The following is a 19,267-nucleotide window of genomic DNA, read 5'->3' as shown; positions in this document are numbered from 1 at the left end:
AATACAGTCACATGGAGGACAGGGCTTCAGCAAATGAATTTTGGGAAGATACAGCTTAGTCCCTAGTGAGAGGTGACAACATGCTAGCAGCCCTCACTCTCGGCGCCTCCTCGGGCTCAGCGTCCACTCTGGCAGTGCTTCAGGAACACTTCAGCCCACCACGGCACCGTGGGAGCCTCGCTCTGGGCTGGCAGTGGCCAGAGCTAGCTCCCTCTGCTTGAGGGGAGGTGTGGAGGGAGAGGTGCAGGTGAGAACCAGGGCTGCACTCAGCGCTGGCGGGCCAGCACGAGTCCTGGGTGGGTGTGGATTCCACGGCCGGCACTCAGAGCAGCCAGCTGGCACCACAGACCTGGGCAGTGAGGGGCTTAGCACCCAGGCCAGCAGCTGCAGAGGGTGCGCCAGGTCCTCAGCTGGTGCTCAGGCTGCCGGGCCTCAGCTGCCTCCCCACAGGGAGGGCTTGGGACCTGCAGCCCACCATGCTCGAGCCTCCCCCTGCGGTGGGCTCCTGCATGGCCCGAGCCTCCCTGACAAGCGCCACCCCCTGTGCGGCTGTGACCAGTCCCATCTACCGCCCAAGGGCTGACGAGTGCAGGCGCAGTGCCGGACTGGCAGTCAGCTCTGCCGCGGCAGCCCTGGAGCAGGATCCACTAGGCGAAGCCAACTTGGTTCCTGAGTCTAGTGGGGACTTGGAGACCAACTTTATGTCTAGCTAAGGGATTGTAAATACACCAATCAGTACTCTGTGTCTAGCTCAAGGTTTGTAAATGCAGCAATCAGTACTCTGTAACTAGTTAAGCTAGTGGGGACTTGGAGAACTTTTCTGTCTAGCACTCTGTGTCTAGCTAAAGGATTGTAAACGCACCAATCAGCACTCTGTCAAAACGGACCAATCAGCTCTCTGTAAAACGGACCAATCGGCTCTCTGTAAAGTGGACCAATCAGCGCTCTGTAAAATGGACCAATCAGCAGGATGTGGGTGAGAATAAAAGCAGCTGAGCGAGCCAGGTTCGTTTCCACAGTGTGGCAGCTTTTTTCTTTTGCTCTTTACAATGAATCTTGCTGCTGCTCACTCTTTGAGTCCACACAGCGTTTATGAGGTGTGACACTCACCACAAAGGTCTGCAGCTTCACTCCTGAAGCCAGCGAGACCACGAACCCCACCCCCCCCCCCCCCCCCCAACCCCCCCCCCCCCCCCCCCCCCCCCCCCCCCCCGCCCCGAGAAGAACAGGTAACTCCAGATGCACCACTTTTAAGAGCTGTAACACTCAATGTAAAGGTCTGCAGCTTCACTCCTGAAGTCAGGGAGACCACGAACCCACCAGAAGAAAGAAACTGCAGACACATCTGAACATCTGAAGGGACAGATTCCAGACACACCATCTTTAAGAACTGTAACACTCACCGCGAGGGTCCGCGGCTTTATTCTTGAAGTCAGCCAGACCAAGAACCCACCAATTCTAGACACACTAGTACCCCTTTCCTCTGACAGCTCATGGTCTAGTAGTGGTGCAGGTCGGATCCCAGCTGACCTGATAGAAAAGAGAAAGCGCTGGAGAGAGCAGGGTGGCAGGCAGCCTTTAGGATGTCTGGGTAGCCTGAGTAGATGGCATTGAGTTGGGCTTTCAAGAGAGGAAAAGCTAGTATCCACCACGTGGCTGCAGGAGAGAGCACTCTCAGTGAAGGCTTAGCTGCGGGGAAATGGTCTGTTGGGGACCAGTGACTGTTGGTTCAGCACAGCTGGATATGAGCTGCTCAGAGTATCATAAAAATGAGCTAAAAGTGACCCCTGTGCATTGGCACTGAGGTTGTTTATTTCTTTACTGCAGTCTGAGACCCATTAGCTCAAAAATCCTCTGACACCATATGCAAATGTTGATACAGCCGATTTTAAATACAGCCTCAACAAGCAAATGTTTAGCCATTTAGAGCCTGCCTGCTTTGCATACCCAGTGCAACTTCACCCCACAGCTGTCCCCTGTTGATACGATAGGACCTGGCAGTAGTGAGGTCCCGAACTGTGTGGCCCTGGGAGCTCTGAACCCAAAGACGCCCCACTGGGCTGCCTGGTGATCCATCCCCCTGTCCCCAGGAGCGCCTCTCTCCTCCTCCCTTTCTGGGTGCTGGCCCCTTCATCTCCATAAGCCTCTGGGGCTTGTGTGGCGTTGAAGAGCGAGATATTTTGCCCCTTCCTGTCTTCTGGTCATTAAGTTAAAGATCACTCCTTTGACGGTTGGTTTCCCTCTGCCTCTCTGCCAGGCTTAGAGGGATTTGAGGTTGATCAAGGAGAAAGATATGACCACAAGGTGGCAACAGCAAACACAGGTGCTTAATAGAGCTTTGTACAGGGTGGCTTAGGAGGGAGTACCTCACAGCCTCTGTAGGCCTCCCCACCTGGTGTGGGGGGTCAGTGCCCTTAGGGACAACCCTTTACCGAAGCAGGCAAGAGTGGAGAGATCAGTGCTCCAGCCTCCAGCCTTGTGCACTTCAAACCTGAGAGGCTTTCTAGACAGTTCCTTAGCAGGTCCCCAGGTGCAGTGAGACCCAGTTACCTGCAGCGATAATCGCTCTGTAGCACATTTTTGTCATGGTTCCTTCCCCACAGCCTCCCTACCTCTGCTTCCTGGATCACCAACCACATAATCTAACTGCTCCCAAGTCCTCAGGCTCTTTCGGGAGAACCAAACCCAAGATGAGTTCACATCTATAAAGGGAAAGATTTGAACTAGACACTCTCTCAGGTCCCTTTCAGCTCAGGTTTAGGGAAAAAAAATGAATCCCAGAAAGCCCAACCTGAAGTCACACATATAGGGCAAGAACCTAGCCTGAAACTGTCTCACTATGTCCGTTTCCCCAGAATTATATCTACAAAGTCATTTCAAATAAAAGTCTCACATAGCAGTGCTTGGAAGCACTAAGCTAATAACCCCCAGCCTGTACCCAAAACACACGTCTTAGCACTTTATAGAAAAAAAACTGACATTTGGAGGCAGTTTAGGCTCTCAGAGCCCTTGTCCAGCTGACAGCTTCACAAGAGGCATAAATGGAATCACATCTTTTTATTGTTCCCTGCACTAACTGCAATAAAATATGCTTTTCCGGTTATCTCAGGGGTCTTTCTAGAGAAGAAGATATTCTTTTTATTAGATGAAATTCTCATCTATATTCTGAGAGGCTGTTTGCCCTATTTATATAAGGTAATCAAAATATCAGAAGGATAGTTTATAGAAGGAAAAATATTCATCCCTGTGTGTAATTTATGAAATGTGCATGCATTGATGTATTTGATGGATCTGCACCAAATGCTATGTTAGCAAGCATAAAAGTTTGGACAGAGACCACAAAATGATCCCAAATGGAGTGAAAATGCCAACAGGATTGCTAAATAGCAAGCCTGAAAGGGCATATTGATTAAGAGTACTTTGATACCAAATTAGATTTTGGTAAGAAATCATAATGGTATGTGATGGAAAAAGTTATTGGGGGAACCTGCGCCCAATATTTCAACATAGATTCTATTTTCCATGTGTTGCCTGGCTGAGAAATAAAGAGAGACAGTATAAAGAGAAGAATTTTACAGCTGGGCCACCAGGGGTGACATCACAAATCAGTAGCACCATGATGCCCACCTAAGTCTCAGACCAGCAAGTTTTTATTGAGGCTTTCAAAAGGGGAGGGGGTGTAAGAACAGAGAGTAGGTACAAAGATCACATGCTTCAAAGGGCAAAAAGTAGAACCACTGATAAGGGTCCAACAAAGATCACATGCTTCTGAGGGAACAGGGCAAAGAGCAAAAGCAGAACCACTGATAAGGGTCCAACAAAGATCACAAGGCAAAGGGCAAAAGCAGAACCACTGATAAGGGTCTATGTTCAGTGGTACATGTATTGTCTTGATAAACATCTTAAAAAACAGAAAACAGAGTTTGAGAGCAGAGAACCGGTCTGACCACAAATTTACCAGGGCTGAGTTTTCCCAACCCTAGTAAGCCTGAGGGTTCTGCAGGAGATCAGGGTTAATCTCAGTCCTTATCTCAACTACACAAGACAGACATTCCCAGAGTGGCCATTTATAGACCTCCCCCAAGGAATGCATTCTTTTCCCAGGGTATTAATATTAATATTCCTTGCTAGGAAAAGAATTTAGTGATATGTTTCCTACTTGCACATCCATTTATAGGCTCTCTGTAAGAAGAAAAATATAGCTCTTTTTGCCTGACCCCGCAGGCAGTCAGACCTTATGCTTGTCTTCCCTTGTTCCATAAAAATCACTACTATTCTGTTCTTTTTCAAGGTGCACTGATTTCATATTGTTCAAACACACATGTTTTACAATCAATTTATACAGTTAACACAATTATCACAGTGGTCCTGAGGTGACGCACATCCTTAGCTTACGAAGATAACAGGATTAAGAGATTAAAGTAAATACAGACATAAGAAATTATAAAAGTATTATTTGAGAACTGATAAATGTCTATATTAAGATGAAATCTTCACAATTTATGTTCCTCTGCCATGGCTCCAGCCAGTCCCTCCGTTTGGGGTCCCTGACTTGCCATAACATTTCTCCCTTTCTTTTTACGTAAATGTGCCATGGCGATGAAGACTTGTTCATTCTCTCGGTTTTGATGCAAGATTCTTTGACTGGTCCAGCACACTAAAAACAAGTTGATTAAACAGAAAAACATGATTCCAAAATTTACTACAGTGGAACCCCAAAAGACTTAATCCAAGTCATCGGGTTTAGTCCAGAAAGACTTTCTGCCATCTGATCTAATGCCTCAGCTCCAGGCACAACGGATAAATGAGCTTGAGAGGCTTCAAAACGTTGTTTCTTTAATTTAGTTATGTCCAATGATAAATTATCTTCCCTACCCAGAAGATGTCCTTTGACCATTTCCCATGAATGATCAGTCTCATTGTAGGAATACAGGGCAATGCAGAAATCAGAAGTGTTGCAATCGCACTGCATTTGCATGCGATGTTTGAGACTCATTAGCCAATCTCCAAGCCAAATAATAGATTGTCTTAAATCATTAATTTGATTAGCTAATTTTTTATCAATGCCCTTTTGATAATTCCACATTTGGGTGGAATTGGCTTGCCAATCATTAATAAAATGAGCCGTTTGAATACATTGGTGTAATGCCACTCCAGCAGTGGTGGCCAGTGCAATGACTGTAATTATGCCCATGATCACAGCAATTAAAGTGAAAACAAATCTCTTAGATCTTTTGAGAATTCATTGTAACACGTCATTAATTAAATGTACTGAGGGGTAAGATTCCCAAGGTCGGGGTAAAGTTACCGGTATCCAGATTCCTTCTCGAGCTTGAACCAACATTATACTTTTCCTGAAGTCAAAACAGGAGTTAACACAAGTATATAAATGACAATTAATACATTGGACAGTTTGATTGTTTGTCCAAATTTCGATATTTCCCACTAACAGCATGTAAGGAGGCTTAACACAACTCTGTATAGGAATAGTCAGGTTGGAGGTAAACAAAGCAGAATGTTTGAATCTAGGTTGATACTGTGGGAGAGGAGTGGTGGTGGCAATGCCCGATGTTCTCCACCGTAAAGAAGCAATCCGAGGTGCCCAGGGATGCCAAAGAGGTAGAGGGGCATACCTGGGTCGAGAAGAATTATCATAATGCCAATTGGAGTCCCATAAAGGAAGAGGAAGAGGGTTCAAAGGGGATTTATCATGGGGTTCAGAATCACAGATGCAAGGGGTGGTAGTGGGGAAAACAAACAGAAAAATTTCCCGTTCCCATATTCGCAGTCCAGACATGGCAATAGCCAATTTCCAAAGTTCTGGGTGTTCTGGACTCAGAATGGGGAATATCATACGAGGTCTAAGTGGGGTAATGCCCTTCCCATTTTAAGGGAAAGAATGAGCTGAACCTCCTATGCAAAGTACGATGATGATCCTCGTCCTCCCAATAAGAAATAAAATAAGTAGCCTCCAGGCATTTCCTTCTGCCAGAGGAGCAATTGTTTTCTAAATAGCCCCTTGGTGCCCAGTCTATTACTAAACCATATGAGTCATTTTTTAATACTACTGCATGTGAGTTAACACAATCTTCCCAAATTAAAGTTTTAGATGGGCCCTCAATATTTTTAGGACATGGTTTTCCTACAGGTTTATATTGAAAGTATGAGGTATCTCCTATTACTCCCCGTTTCATTTGTCTTAAAGGAGAAAGGGAGAGGCCAGAGACCAAATGTCCCCATTCCCGATCTCTCCGGAAGTTAAGCATCCCAGACTTGAGTTTCTAGATGGATACAACCAGGTGCATGTCCGAGGCACAGAGGAAGGTATTTACAACCCATAGTAACATTAAACGCAGTGCCTTCTCCTGGTTGAGTGGGGCAATGGTCATCTGTAGCTCCAGGCTACACACTGTCGTTAGTACAGATCTCCACAGGAGCATCCATCCAGGTGAGAGGTCAATGTTTGCTTGGCACCGGGTAAAGAAGTAGGGTTTTGTGTAAACATGCACAAGAAAACTTTCTGGGGGTGATGGAAGCATTCTAAAACTAGATTGTGGTGATGATTGCAAAGCTCTAAATTTACCAAGAATCACTTTATAAATCACTCACAATGGGTAGACTTTATGGTATGGAAATTATACCCCAATATAGCTTTTAAAATACTGTCTAAAAGAATAAATTTCTCTAGAATTTTTACATAAAACATTGGCCAAGCTACTAGAAATAAAGCACTGTTTTATTTAGAAAGTAATATCCTGCAGAAAGCTTCTCTGAATATCCCATGGAGATGATGTAATGAATCATGTGAATATGCAGAAGAAAGATGAGCATTTACCAAAAGGTGTTAATCGGTTTGATTTTTTAAAGAAGGGTTTCAAGATCAAGTAAGTATGAGTAACAGAGGATTAAACAAAGGTAACTAGGTTTCATTACTTTAGGGTTTCCTAGAGTTTTAAAATATTTCATTGTGTCTAATGACTGTAGGAAAATGATATAAATTTCAGACCTTTCCAGATTTTTTTTTCACAAAAAGTGGTATAACACAAAACATATTTTGATATATTAAAAACACAATGCAGTGCAGAGGTAGAATGCCAAATTGACTATTGATGAGAATCACCCAGTAACTTCTTAATTTCTTTGACTTCATTTAGCTAACATCTCCAGGTTCACAACTTGAGAGATAGGTCAAGTGTTTCCCACCACAGAGGCAGTTTACTGGTTTGTTGCTTAGACCAAAAGTTTGGAGTTCTATTTTATGACTTTCTTTCAAGCCCTACACTCAACATACACATCCATCAGCACATCTAGTTGGCTCTACCTTTAAAATAGAATCTGACCTCTCTCACAGTGCCCAAGATACAATCCGTACTTGTTTTCTATTGCTGCTTAATGATATACCACAAAACTTAGTGGCTTAAACCACAACAAACGTCTGTTATTTCTCAGTTTCTGTGGGTTGGGAATCAGGAACACTTTGACTGAGCAGTCTGGCTTAGATCTCTAATGAAATTGCAGTTAAGTCATCAGCCAGGGCGGTAGTCATCTGAATGCCTAACTGGTGCAGGGGCTGGAGGATCTTCCAAGGCTGCTTATGCACATGGCTGGCATGTTGTGCTGCCTTTCGGGGGAAGGCTTCAATGCCTCCCCACATGGGCCTCTTTGAAGGGCTTCTTGAGCATCCTAGCCTTACCAGCATAAGTGGCTGACTGAGCTGCAGTGTCTTTTATGACCTCGTCTTGGAAGTTATACTCTGTTCTATTGGTCCTGCAGATCAGCCATGATTCAGAGAGGTTGGACATAAATACAGGAGAAGATCATGGGGAGTCATCTTGGAGGCTGGCTACCACACTACCACCACCTCTTACCTGGATTATTGTAATCACTTAACATTATTTTTTTCTTTTTTGAGACAGAGTCTAACTCTGTCACCCAAGCTGGAGTGCAGTGGCGCAATCTTGGCTCACTGCAACCTCCGTCTCCCAGGCTCAAGTGATTCTCTTGCCTCAGCCTCCCAAGTAGCTGGGATTATAGGTGCACGCCACCACACCTGGCTAATTTTTATATTTTTAGTAGAGGCAGGGTTTCATCATGTTTGTCAGGCTGGTCTCGATCTCCTGACCTCAAGTGATCCACCCGCCTTGGCCTCCCAGACTGTTGGGATTACAGGTGTGAGCCACCATGCCTGGCTGCAATCACTTAACATGCTTGTTTCTGTCTCCCTGATGTCTATTCTAGACATAGCAGCCAGCAACCCTCTTATATCATATTGTGTTGCTCCTCTCTTGAAAACCCTGTAACAGGTCCCTTTAGAGAGGCAAAACTCAGTCTTTACCATGGTTCCAAGGCCTTACATCATCTGGCCCCAATTACCTTTCTGATTAATCTCTTTTTACTGACTCTACTCCAGCACAAATATTATGCCTCAAATGCACTCAGCAGGCTTCTTCCCAAGGGACCTTGCACTGGCTTTTTCCTCTGCCTTAGATGATTACCCTGCAGATAATCCATGGCTAGTTCATTCAGACCTCTTTTCAAATATCAGCTGCTCAAAGAGGCCTTTTCTAATCATCACATATAAAATGAAACAGCACACCTGCCATTTCCAGTTTATGGCACTTAACACTTGTTGGCTGTTGAGTATGTAAGCTCAACAAGAGCAAGGGGTATATTTTGTTTTTGCTGAAGTCTCAGGATCTAGAATAGTGCCTGGCACATGGGAGGCACTCTGAAAATATATGTTTAATGACTAAATAGGTGGGTTAATGAAAGTGGCTGTTAATCCCAGCTCTGCCTGCAAAAACGCTCTCTTAACACTGAATTATGTATATGAGAGAGAAGAGAAAGGAAGGAAGAAGAAATGGGCATATGGGTAGATAGTTGTCAGCAAATGGAACTAGTCATAAGTGAGTTAAAAAAGGAGGCAAAGGGGGCAGGAAAATAACAACATGTGATGAAGTAGAGCATTTGGATTTGCAAGTCTGTGAACTCCAAAAACGGCGCAGGTTTATTCAAAGGAAGAAAATTACGTTCAATTAATTACACAAACTCAGGGAAAAAAAGAACAGTTTATCCAGGAGTTAAAAGAAGCATACAAGCATACTGTAGTTAAAAATATTAAAAGACCAAGAAAAGATACATAGATGCTCACGGAACTACGGTGGAAGCTCACTGAGGCATGCCTTGCGCATGGGATGAATGTTTTGAGGCAGCACTTGATGGGTGGACAGGACCTCCTGGATCTTGTCCAAACACATCTTGTTTGCTGCTATCCCTGCTTCAAACTCTCGGCGTTTCTCTTCCTTCTCTGCTTCTTGGGACTGCTGCTGGTAGGCGATTTGCATCTGAAGTTGCTTCCTGTACTCCTGGACTAAACATTGGCGTCTAAAGTATTAGAAATGTCAAAGCATAAAATTATAAAACTAAGCATTTAGATTTATTTAGAGCATTACAATTAAAATATAATTTGTAAAGTCAAATTAAAATTCCCATTAAAATCAGGGTGAGTGGAGAAGAAATATATGAAAAACTCAATAATGGGTTTCTTACACAATAATCATTAATATAATCCTAGAACAAATATTGATTTTAGAGAGGAAATGCTTCTTCGCTGCTCGCAATGTTCACTCCTATGTGGGAATAGTTCTTGGTTTGCCTCCGTCCCTTCCCTCACTCTTCTCTATGGGTAAAATTGGAGAGGATAAGCAAACTGCTCAATTCAACTCTTCCCCTTTCTTTTTTTCTTTCTTTCTTTCTTTCTTTTTTTTTTTTTTTTGAGACGGAGTCTCACTCTGTTGCCTGAAGTGCAGTTGCACGATCTCAGCTCACTGCAACCTTCACCTCCCGGTTAAAGCAATTCTCTGCCTCAGCCTCCCGAGCAGCTGGGATTACAGGCACCCACCACCATGCCTGGCTAATTTTTGTATTTTTAGTAGAGACGAGGTTTCATCATTTTGGCCAGGCTAGTCTCAAACTCCTGACCTCAAGTGATCTGCCCACCTTGGCCTCCCAAAGTGCTGGGATTACAAGCGTGAGCTACCGCACCCAGCCAGCTTTTCCTCTTTCATCTTAGAGGCTGCTCCACCTGTTTTCTGCTCTGCTCTAGATCAAAGGGCCACATCCCTGCACAGGAGGCCTTCAGTGGTCTCATGCTGCTGGGGACTGGGTAAGTTAGCCTCATCTTATCATTCTGTTCAGTATTAACTAGACAATTTCTTGCATCTATAAGCCACATTTTAAATATATGACAGCTTTTTTATTTATAGTGTAATTTTTATCGTAATAAAAAACACATTATGACAGGCATGGTAGCTCACACCTGTAATCCCAGCACTTTGGGAGGCTGAGGTGGGCGGATCACCTGAGGTCAGGAGTTCGAGACCAGCCTGACCAACCTGGAGAAACTCCGTCTCTACTAAAAACACAAAAATTAGCCAGGCATGGTGGTACGTGCCTGTAATCCCAGGTACTCAGGAGGTTGAGGCAGGAGAATCGCTTGAACACAGGAGGTGGAGGTTGCAGTGAACTGAGATTGCAGCATTGCACTCCAGCCTGGGTGACAAGAGTGAAACTCTATCTCAAAAATGAACAAACAAAAAACAAAACAAAACAAAACAAAACAAAATTACATAGGTCATACACCTAATAATCCCAGTACCTTAGGAGGCCAAGGCAGGAGGATCACAGGAGTTTGAGACCAGCCTGGGAAACATAGGGAGACCTGATCTGTACAAAACAATAAAAAATTGGCCAGGCACGGTGGTATGTGCCTGTGGTCCCTGCTGAAGTGGGTGGATTGTCTGAGCCCAGGAGGTTGAGGTTTCAGTGAGCCGTGATCACACTACTTGCACCCCAGCCTGGGCAATAAAGCAAGACTTTGTCAAAAAAAACAAAAACAAAAACAAACAAACAAAAAAACCCACATAACAAATTTACATCTTAAGCATTTTTTTTTATTTTTTCTTTATTTTATTTTTATTATACTTCAAGTTCTAGGGTACATGTGCATAAAGTGCAGGTTTGTTACATATGTATACTTGTGCCATGTTGGTGTGCTGCACCCATCAACTCGTCAGCACCCATCAATTCATCATTTATATCACGTATAACTCCCCAATGCAATCCCTCCCCCCTCCCCCCTCCCCATGATAGGCCCCGGTGTGTGATGTTCCCCTTCCCGAGTACAAGTGATCTCATTGTTCAGTTCCCACCTATGAGTGAGAACATGCGGTGTTTGGTTTTCTCTTCTTGTGATAGTTTGCTAAGAATGATGGTTTCCAGCTGCATCCATGTCCCTACAAAGGACGCAAACTCATCCTTTTTTATGGCTGCATAGTATTCCATGGTGTATATGTGCCACATTTTCTTAACCCAGTCTGTCACAGATGGACATTTGGGTTGATTCCAAGTCTTTGCTATTGTGAATAGTGCCGCAACAAACATACGTGCTCATGTGTCTTTGTAGTAGAATAATTTATAATCCTTTGCGTATATACCCAGTAGTGGGATGGCTGGGTCATATGGTACATCTAGTTCTAGATCCTTGAGGAATTGCCATACTGTTTTCCATAATGGTTGAACTAGTTTACAATCCCACCAACAGTGTAAAAGTGTTCCTATTTCTCCACATCCTCTCCAACACCTGTTGTTTCCTGATTTTTTAATGATTGCCATTCTAACTGGGGTGAGATGGTATCTCATTGTGGTTTTGATTTGCATTTCTCTGATGGCGAGTGATGATGAGCATTTTTTCATGTGTCTGTTGGCTGTATGAATGTCTTCTTTTGAGAAATGTCTGTTCATATCCTTTGCCCACTTTTTGATGGGGTTGTTTGTTTTTTTCTTGTATATTTGTTTGAGTTCTTTGTAGATTCTGGATATTAGCCCTTTGTCAGATGAGTAGATTGCAAAAATTTTCTCCCATTCTGTAGGTTGCCTGTTCACTCTGGTGGTAGTTTCTTTTGCTGTGCAGAAGCTCTTTAGTTTAATTAGATCCCATTTGTCAATTTTGGCTTTTGCTGCCGTTGCTTTTGGTGTTTTAGACATGAAGTCCTTGCCCATGCCTATGTCCTGAATGGTACTACCTAGATTTTCTTCTAGGGTTTTTATGGTATTAGGTCTATCATTTAAGTCTCTAATCCACCTTGAATTAATCTTCGTATAAGGAGTAAGGAAAGGATCCAGTTTCAGCTTTCTACTTACGGCTAGCCAATTTTCCCAGCACCATTTATTAAACAGGGAATCCTTTCCCCATTTCTTGTTTCTCTCAGGTTTGTCAAAGATCAGATGGCTGTAGATGTGTGGTATTATTTCTGAGGACTCTGTTCTGTTCCATTGGTCTATATCTCTGTTTTGGTACCAGTACCATGCTGTTTTGGTTACTGTAGCCTTGTAGTATAGTTTGAAGTCAGGTAGCGTGAGGCCTCCAGCTTTGTCCTTTTGACTTAGTATTGTCTTGGCAATGCGGGCTCTTTTTTGGTTCCATATGAACTTTAAAGCAGTTTTTTCCAATTCTGTGAAGAAAGTCATTGGTAGCTTGATGGGGATGGCATTGAATCTATAAATAACCTTGGGCAGTATGGCCATTTTCACGATATTAATTCTTCCTATCCATGAGCATGGTATGTTCTTCCATTTGTTTGTGTCCTCTTTGATTTCACTGAGCAGTGGTTTGTAGTTCTCCTTGAAGAGGTCCTTTACATCCCTTGTAAGCTGGATTCCTAGGTATTTTATTCTCTTTGAAGCAACTGTGAATGGAAGTTCATTCCTGATTTGGCTCTCTGCTTGTCTGTTACTGGTGTATAAGAATGCTTGTGATTTTTGCACATTAATTTTGTATCCTGAGACTTTGCTGAAGTTGCTTATCAGCTTAAGGAGATTCTGGGCTGAGACAATGGGGTTTTCTAAATATACAATCATATCATCTGCAAACAGGGACAATTTGACTTCTTCTTTTCCTAACTGGATACCCTTGATTTCTTTCTCTTGCCTGATTGCCCTAGCCAGAACTTCCAAGACTATGTTGAATAGGAGTGGTGAGAGAGGGCATCCCTGTCTTGTGCCAGTTTTCAAAGGGAATTTTTCCAGTTTTTGCCCATTCAGTATGATGTTGGCTGTGGGTTTGTCATAAATAGCTCTTATTATTTTGAGGTACGTTCCATCAATGCCGAATTTATTGAGCGTTTTTAGCATGAAGGGCTGTTGAATTTTGTCAAAAGCCTTTTCTGCATCTATTGAGATAATCATGTGGTTCTTGTCTTTGGTTCTGTTTATATGCTGGATTACGTTTATTGATTTGCGAATGTTGAACCAGCCTTGCATCCCAGGGATGAGGCCCACTTGATCATGGTGGATAAGCTTTTTGATGTGCTGCTGAATCCGGTTTGCCAGTATTTTATTGAGGATTTCTGCATCGATGTTCATCAGGGATATTGGTCTAAAATTCTCTTTTGTTGTTGTGTCTCTGCCAGGCTTTGGTATCAGGATGATGTTGGCCTCATAAAATGAGTTAGGGAGGATTCCCTCTTTTTCAATTGATTGGAATAGTTTCAGAAGGAATGGTACCAGCTCCCCCTTGTACCTCTGGTAGAATTCAGCTGTGAATCCATCTGGTCCTGGACTTGTTCTGGTGGGTAGGCTATTGATTGTTGCCTCAATTTCAGAGCCTGCTATTGGTCTATTCAGGAATTCAACTTCTTCCTGGTTTAGTCTTGGGAGAGTGTAAGTGTCCAGGAAATTATCCATTTCTTCTAGATTTTCTAGTTGATTTGCGTAGAGGTGTTTATAGTATTCTCTGATGGTAGTTTGTATTTCTGTGGGGTCGGTGGTGATATCCCCTTTATCATTTTTTATTGCGTCTATGTGATTCCTCTCTCTTTTCTTCTTTATTAGTCTTGCTAGCGGTCTGTCAATTTTGTTGATCTTTTCAAAAAACCAACTCCTGGATTCATTGATTTTTTGGAGGGTTTTTTGTGTCTCTATCTCCTTCAGTTCTGCTCTGATCTTAGTTATTTCTTGCCTTCTGCTAGCTTTTGAATGTGTTTGCTCTTGCCTCTCTAGTTCTTTTAATTGTGATGTTAGAGTGTCAATTTTAGATCTTTCCTGCTTTCTCTTGTGGGTATTTAGTGCTATAAATTTCCCTCTACACACTGCTTTAAATGTGTCCCAGAGATTCTGATATGTTGTATCTTTGTTCTCATTGATTTCAAAGAACATCTTTATTTCTGCTTTCATTTCGTTATGTACCCAGTAGTCATTCAGGAGCAGGTTGTTCAGTTTCCATGTAGTTGAGCGGTTTTGATTGAGTTTCTTAGCCCTGAGTTCTAGTTTGATTGCACTGTGGTCTGAGAGACAGTTTGTTATAATTTCTGTTCTTTTACATTTGCTAAGGAGTGCTTTACTTCCAATTATGTGGTCAATTTTGGAATAAGTGCGATGTGGTGCTGAGAAGAATGTATATTCTGTTGATTTGGGATGGAGAGTTCTATAGATGTCTGTTAGGTCCACTTGGTGCAGAGATGAGTTCAATTCCTGGATATCCTTCTTAACTTTCTGTCTCGTTGATCTGTCTAATGTTGACAGTGGAGTGTTGAAGTCTCCCATTATTATTGTGTGGGAGTTTAAGTCTCTTTGTGAGTCTCTAAGGACTTGCTTTATGAATCTGGGTGCTCCTGTATTGGGTGCATATATATTTAGGATAGTTAGCTCTTCCTGTTGAATTGATCCCTTTACCATTATGTAATGGCCTTCTTTGTCTCTTTTGATCTTTGATGGTTTAAAGTCTGTTTTATCAGAGACTAGGATTGCAACCCCTGCTTTTTTTTGTTCTCCATTTGCTTGGTAGATCTTCCTCCATCCCTTTATTTTGAGCCTATGTATGTCTCTGCATGTGAGATGGGTCTCCTGAATACAGCAGACTGATGGGTCTTGACTCTTTATCCAGTTTGCCAGTCTGTGTCTTTTAATTGGAGCATTTAGTCCATTTACATTTAAGGTTAATATTGTTATGTGTGAACTTGATCCTGCCATCATGATATTAACTGGTTATTTTGCTCGTTAGTTGATGCAGTTTCTTCCTAGCCTCGATGGTCTTTACGTTTTGGCATGTTTTTGCAATGGCTGGTACCGGTTGTTCCTTTCCATGTTTACGGCTTCCTTCAGGGTCTCTTGTAAGGCAGGCCTGGTGGTGACAAAATCTCTAAGCATTTGCTTATCTGTAAAGGATTTTATTTCTCCTTCACTTATGAAACTTAGTTTGGCTGGATATGAAATTCTGGGTTGAAAATTCTTTTCTTTAAGAACGTTGAATACTGGCCCCCACTCTCTTCTGGCTTGTAGAGTTTCTGCCGAGAGATCTGCTGTTAGTCTGATGGGCTTCCCTTTGTGGGTAACCCGACCTTTCTCTCTGGCTGCCCTTAAGATTTTTTCCTTCATTTCAACTTTGGTGAATCTGGCAATTATGTGTCTTGGAGTTGCTCTTCTGGAGGAGTATCTTTGTGGCGTTCTCTGTATTTCCTGAATTTGAATGTTGGCCTGCCCTACTAGGTTGGGGAAGTTCTCCTGGATGATATCCTGAAGAGTGTTTTCCAACTTGGTTCCATTTTCCCCCTCACTTTCAGGCACCCCAATCAGACGTAGATTTGGTCTTTTTACATAATCCCATACTTCTTGCAGGCTTTGTTCATTTCTTTTTCTTCTTTTTTCTTTTGGTTTCTCTTCTCGCTTCATTTCATTCATTTGATCCTCAATCGCTGATACTCTTTCTTCCAGCTGATCGAGTCGGTTACTGCAGCTTGTGCATTTGTCACGTATTTCTCGTGTCATGGTTTTCATCTCTGTCATTTCGTTTATGACCTTCTCTGCATTAATTATTCTAGCTGTCAATTCTTCCACTCTTTTTTCAAGATTTTTAGTTTCTTTGCGCTGGGTATGTAATTCCTCCTTTAGCTCTGACAAGTTTGATGGACTGAAGCCTTCTTCTCTCATCTCGTCAAAGTCATTCTCTGACCAGCTTTGATCCGTTGCTGGCGATGGGCTGCACTCCTTTGCAGGGGGAGATGCGCTCTTATTTTTTGAATTTCCAGCTTTTCTACCCTGCTTTTTCCCCATCTTTGTGGTTTTATCTGCCTCTGGTCTTTGATTATGGTGACGTACTGATGGGGTTTTGGTATAGGTATCCTTCCTGTTTGATAGTTTTCCTTCTGACAGTCAGGACCCTCAGCTATAGGTCTGTTGGAGATTGCTTGAGGTCCACTCCAGACCCTGTTTGCCTGGGTATCAGCAGCAGAGGTTGCAGAAGATAGAATATTGCTGAACAGCGAGTGTACCTGTCTGATTCTTACTTTGGAAGCTTCCTCTCAGGGGTGTACTCCACCCTGTGAGGTGTGGGGTGTCAGACTGCCCCTAGTGGGGGATGTCTCCCAGTTAGGCTACTCAGGGGTCAGGGACCCACTTGAGCAGGCAGTCTGTCCGTTCTCAGATCTCAGCCTCCGTGTTGGGAGATCCACTGCTCTCTTCAAAGCTGTCAGACAGAGTCGTTCACATCTGCACAGGCCTCTGCTGCTTCCCCTTTTGTTGTTTAGCTGTGCCCTGTCCCTAGAGGTGGAGTCTACAGAGACAGGCAGGTTTCCTTGAGCTGCTGTGAGCTCCACCCAGTTCGAGCTTCCCAGCGGTTTTGTTTACCTACTTAAGCCTCAGCAATGGCGGGCACCCCTCCCCCAGCCTCGCTGCTGCCTTGCGGTTAGATCGCCGCAGACTGCTGTGTTAGCAATGAGGGAGGCTCCGTGGGCGTGGGACCCTCCCGGCCAGGTGTGGGATATATTCTCCTGGTGTGCCAGTTTGCTTAAAGCGCAGTATTGGGGTGGGAGTTACCCGATTTTCCAGGTGTTGTGTGTCTCAGTTCCCCTGGCTAGGAAAAGGGATTCCCTTCCCCCTTGCGCTTCCCAGGTGAGGTGATGCCTCACCCTGCTTCAGCTCTCACTGGTCCGACTGCAGCAGCTGACCAGCACCGATTGTCCGGCACTCCCCAGTGAGATGACCCCAGTACCTCAGTTGAAAATGCAGAAATCACCGGTCTTCTGTGTCGCTCGCGCTGGGAGTTGGAGAATGGAGCTGTTCCTATTCGGCCATCTTGCTCTGCCCCCCCTTAACCATTTTTAAGTGTACAGTTCAGCAGTTAAGTCTCTTCATATTGCTGTAAAAGAGATCTCCAGAACTTTTTCATCTTGCAGATCTGAAACTCCCCTCCCCTCTTTCCTCCCCACAACCCCTGGTAACCACCACTCTACTTTATGTTTCTATAAATCTGACTACTTTATATGTCTTGTAAAAATAGAATCATACAGTATTTGTCTTTTTGTGACTGGCTTATTTCACTTAGCATAATGTCCTCAAGGTTCATCCATACTATGGCATGTGACAGGATTTCCTTGCTTTTTACGGCTGAATAATATTCCGTCATAAATATATACCACGTTTTGTTTATTCATTTCATTAATAGACCCTTGGGTTGCTTCTACCTCTTGAATACTGTGAATAGTGCTATGAATATTTCTGTACCAATATCTCTTCGAGACCCTGCTTTTAATTTTTGGACATACACCCAGAAGTGGGATTGCTGGATTATGTAGTAGTTTTAATATTAGTTTTTTGGAGGAACCTCCATACTGTTTTCCATAATGGTTATATAATTTTACAATTTATAAGCCATATTTTTTTCTTTGTAGTTTCTTTCTTTTTTTTTTTTTTTTTTTTAGACCAGATCTCACTCTGTCACCCAGGCTGGAGTACACTACTGGAACAATCACACAATCATGGCTCACTGCAGCCTCAACCTCCCAGGTTCAGGTGATCCTCCCACCACAGCATCCCAGGTATCTGGGACTACAGGTGCGCACAACCACACCCAGCTAATTTTTTTGTTGTTGCTGTATTTTTTTAGAGACAAAGTTACACCATGTTGCACAGGCTGGTCTTAAACTCCTGGGATCAAGATCCGCCCATCTTGGCCTCCCAAAGTGGTGAGATTACAGGTGTGAGCCACCATGCCTGGCCTGTTTGTAGTTTCAATGGCTAGAAATACAAGCCACATTTTTAATATCAGCTGTGGTATAAGAAGAATTATATTTGATATTTGTTCCCACTTCTTAGCACAGAGCTCCTACAACTCTTGTAATTTCCTGAGTGATAAAAGTATCTTTTGTCATTCATAGGAACACCTGATTTTATGCTAATAAACCGACTTAGGGTAGGGCCCCTGGGTGGCCTCAGGATGGGGTTGGTCACTAGAAAGACCAAGTGATGAGGGGGTTAGGACTTTCAGCCCCACCCACTGACCTCTCAGGAGGGGAAGGTGGGGGCTGGAGATGAAGCTCTAAAACCTCTTGAACAAGGATGTTCTGAGGGCATCTGTGATGGTGACACAGAGAGGTGCTGAAAGGATGGTGCACCCGCAGAGAGCACGGAAGCCCCTATGCTTCTCTTCCACTTGGCTGTTCCTGAGTTGTGTCCATTGTGATAAACTGGTAAACATAAGTCAAATGTGTTCTTGATTTCTGTAAGCAATTCTAGCAAACTGTTGAACCTGAGGAGGAGGTCGTGGGAACTCCAATTTATAGCTGGTTGATCAGAAGGTGGTCTGGGACTAGCATCTGGTGTCTGAAGTGGCAGCAGTTTGTGGGACTAAGCCTTTACCCAGTGGGGTCTGTACTAACCCTGGGTAGTTACTATCAGAACTGAATTGAATTCTTGGACATCTGGTTGGTGTCTGAAGAATCAGAGAATCTGTTGTTGGGGTCAGAAAACACTCCATCAACTTTTATCAGAAACAAAGATAATGGGATTTTATCAGAAATAAAGATAATTTGGATACCCCTCTATGGTAGATTCTATTTTCCAAAGATGGCCACAGTACTATCTTCCTCGCCATATGTGTACTCCTAATTAGGGAAAAGGAATCTGGCTGGTGGAACCAGGAGAAAGCAAAGAGAGAAAGCAGATAAGCTATAGGTCTGCCTTTGTTCATGGCCCAGGACATATAGCCCTCCTGTGCAGATAACATACAAAACTCACAAACTTCCTGCTTATCATCAAATGCTTTGATTTATCATCAAACACCTTGGCTGACAGAAGAATGCAAGTTAGCTCCCTGCTACCTTGGTGTTATCAAGTAGCCCAAGAACCATCCTATAAAATCTCCAGCAAGCCTTTGTTTCCTGGCAGTCAGCTCCTCCCTTGCTGGCTGCCATTGCTTTCTTGCACTGAATTTTCC

The 19,267-nt window shown here is 43.5% G+C and overlaps 1 protein-coding gene across 2 annotated transcripts in view; it reads right to left on the bottom strand.

Annotated features, from left to right (window-relative positions):
• Window positions 1-4,526: 4,526 nt before the first annotated feature.
• Window positions 4,527-19,267, bottom strand: part of CFAP53 (cilia and flagella associated protein 53) — a 45,415-nt gene continuing 30,674 nt past the window's right edge. The window contains exons 8-9 of one of the 2 annotated variants that reach the window (XM_010363171.2): window positions 9,152-9,384; window positions 4,527-4,657 (exon numbers count right to left, since the gene is read on the bottom strand). In XM_010363171.2, coding sequence (XP_010361473.2) covers window positions 9,156-9,384 — 229 coding nt within the window. In that variant the 3' untranslated portion in view covers window positions 4,527-4,657; window positions 9,152-9,155. Of the gene's footprint in view, window positions 4,658-8,966; window positions 9,385-19,267 lie in introns of those variants that run through there. The other variant, XM_010363170.2, reaches the window with a different exon arrangement.

The sequence above is a fragment of the Rhinopithecus roxellana genome, chromosome 21, assembly GCF_007565055.1.
Source record: "Rhinopithecus roxellana isolate Shanxi Qingling chromosome 21, ASM756505v1, whole genome shotgun sequence".
Lineage (NCBI taxonomy): Eukaryota > Metazoa > Chordata > Mammalia > Primates > Cercopithecidae > Rhinopithecus > Rhinopithecus roxellana.
The sequence above is the reverse complement of the archived record's forward strand: the minus strand, read 5'-3'. Positions and strand labels throughout refer to the sequence as shown.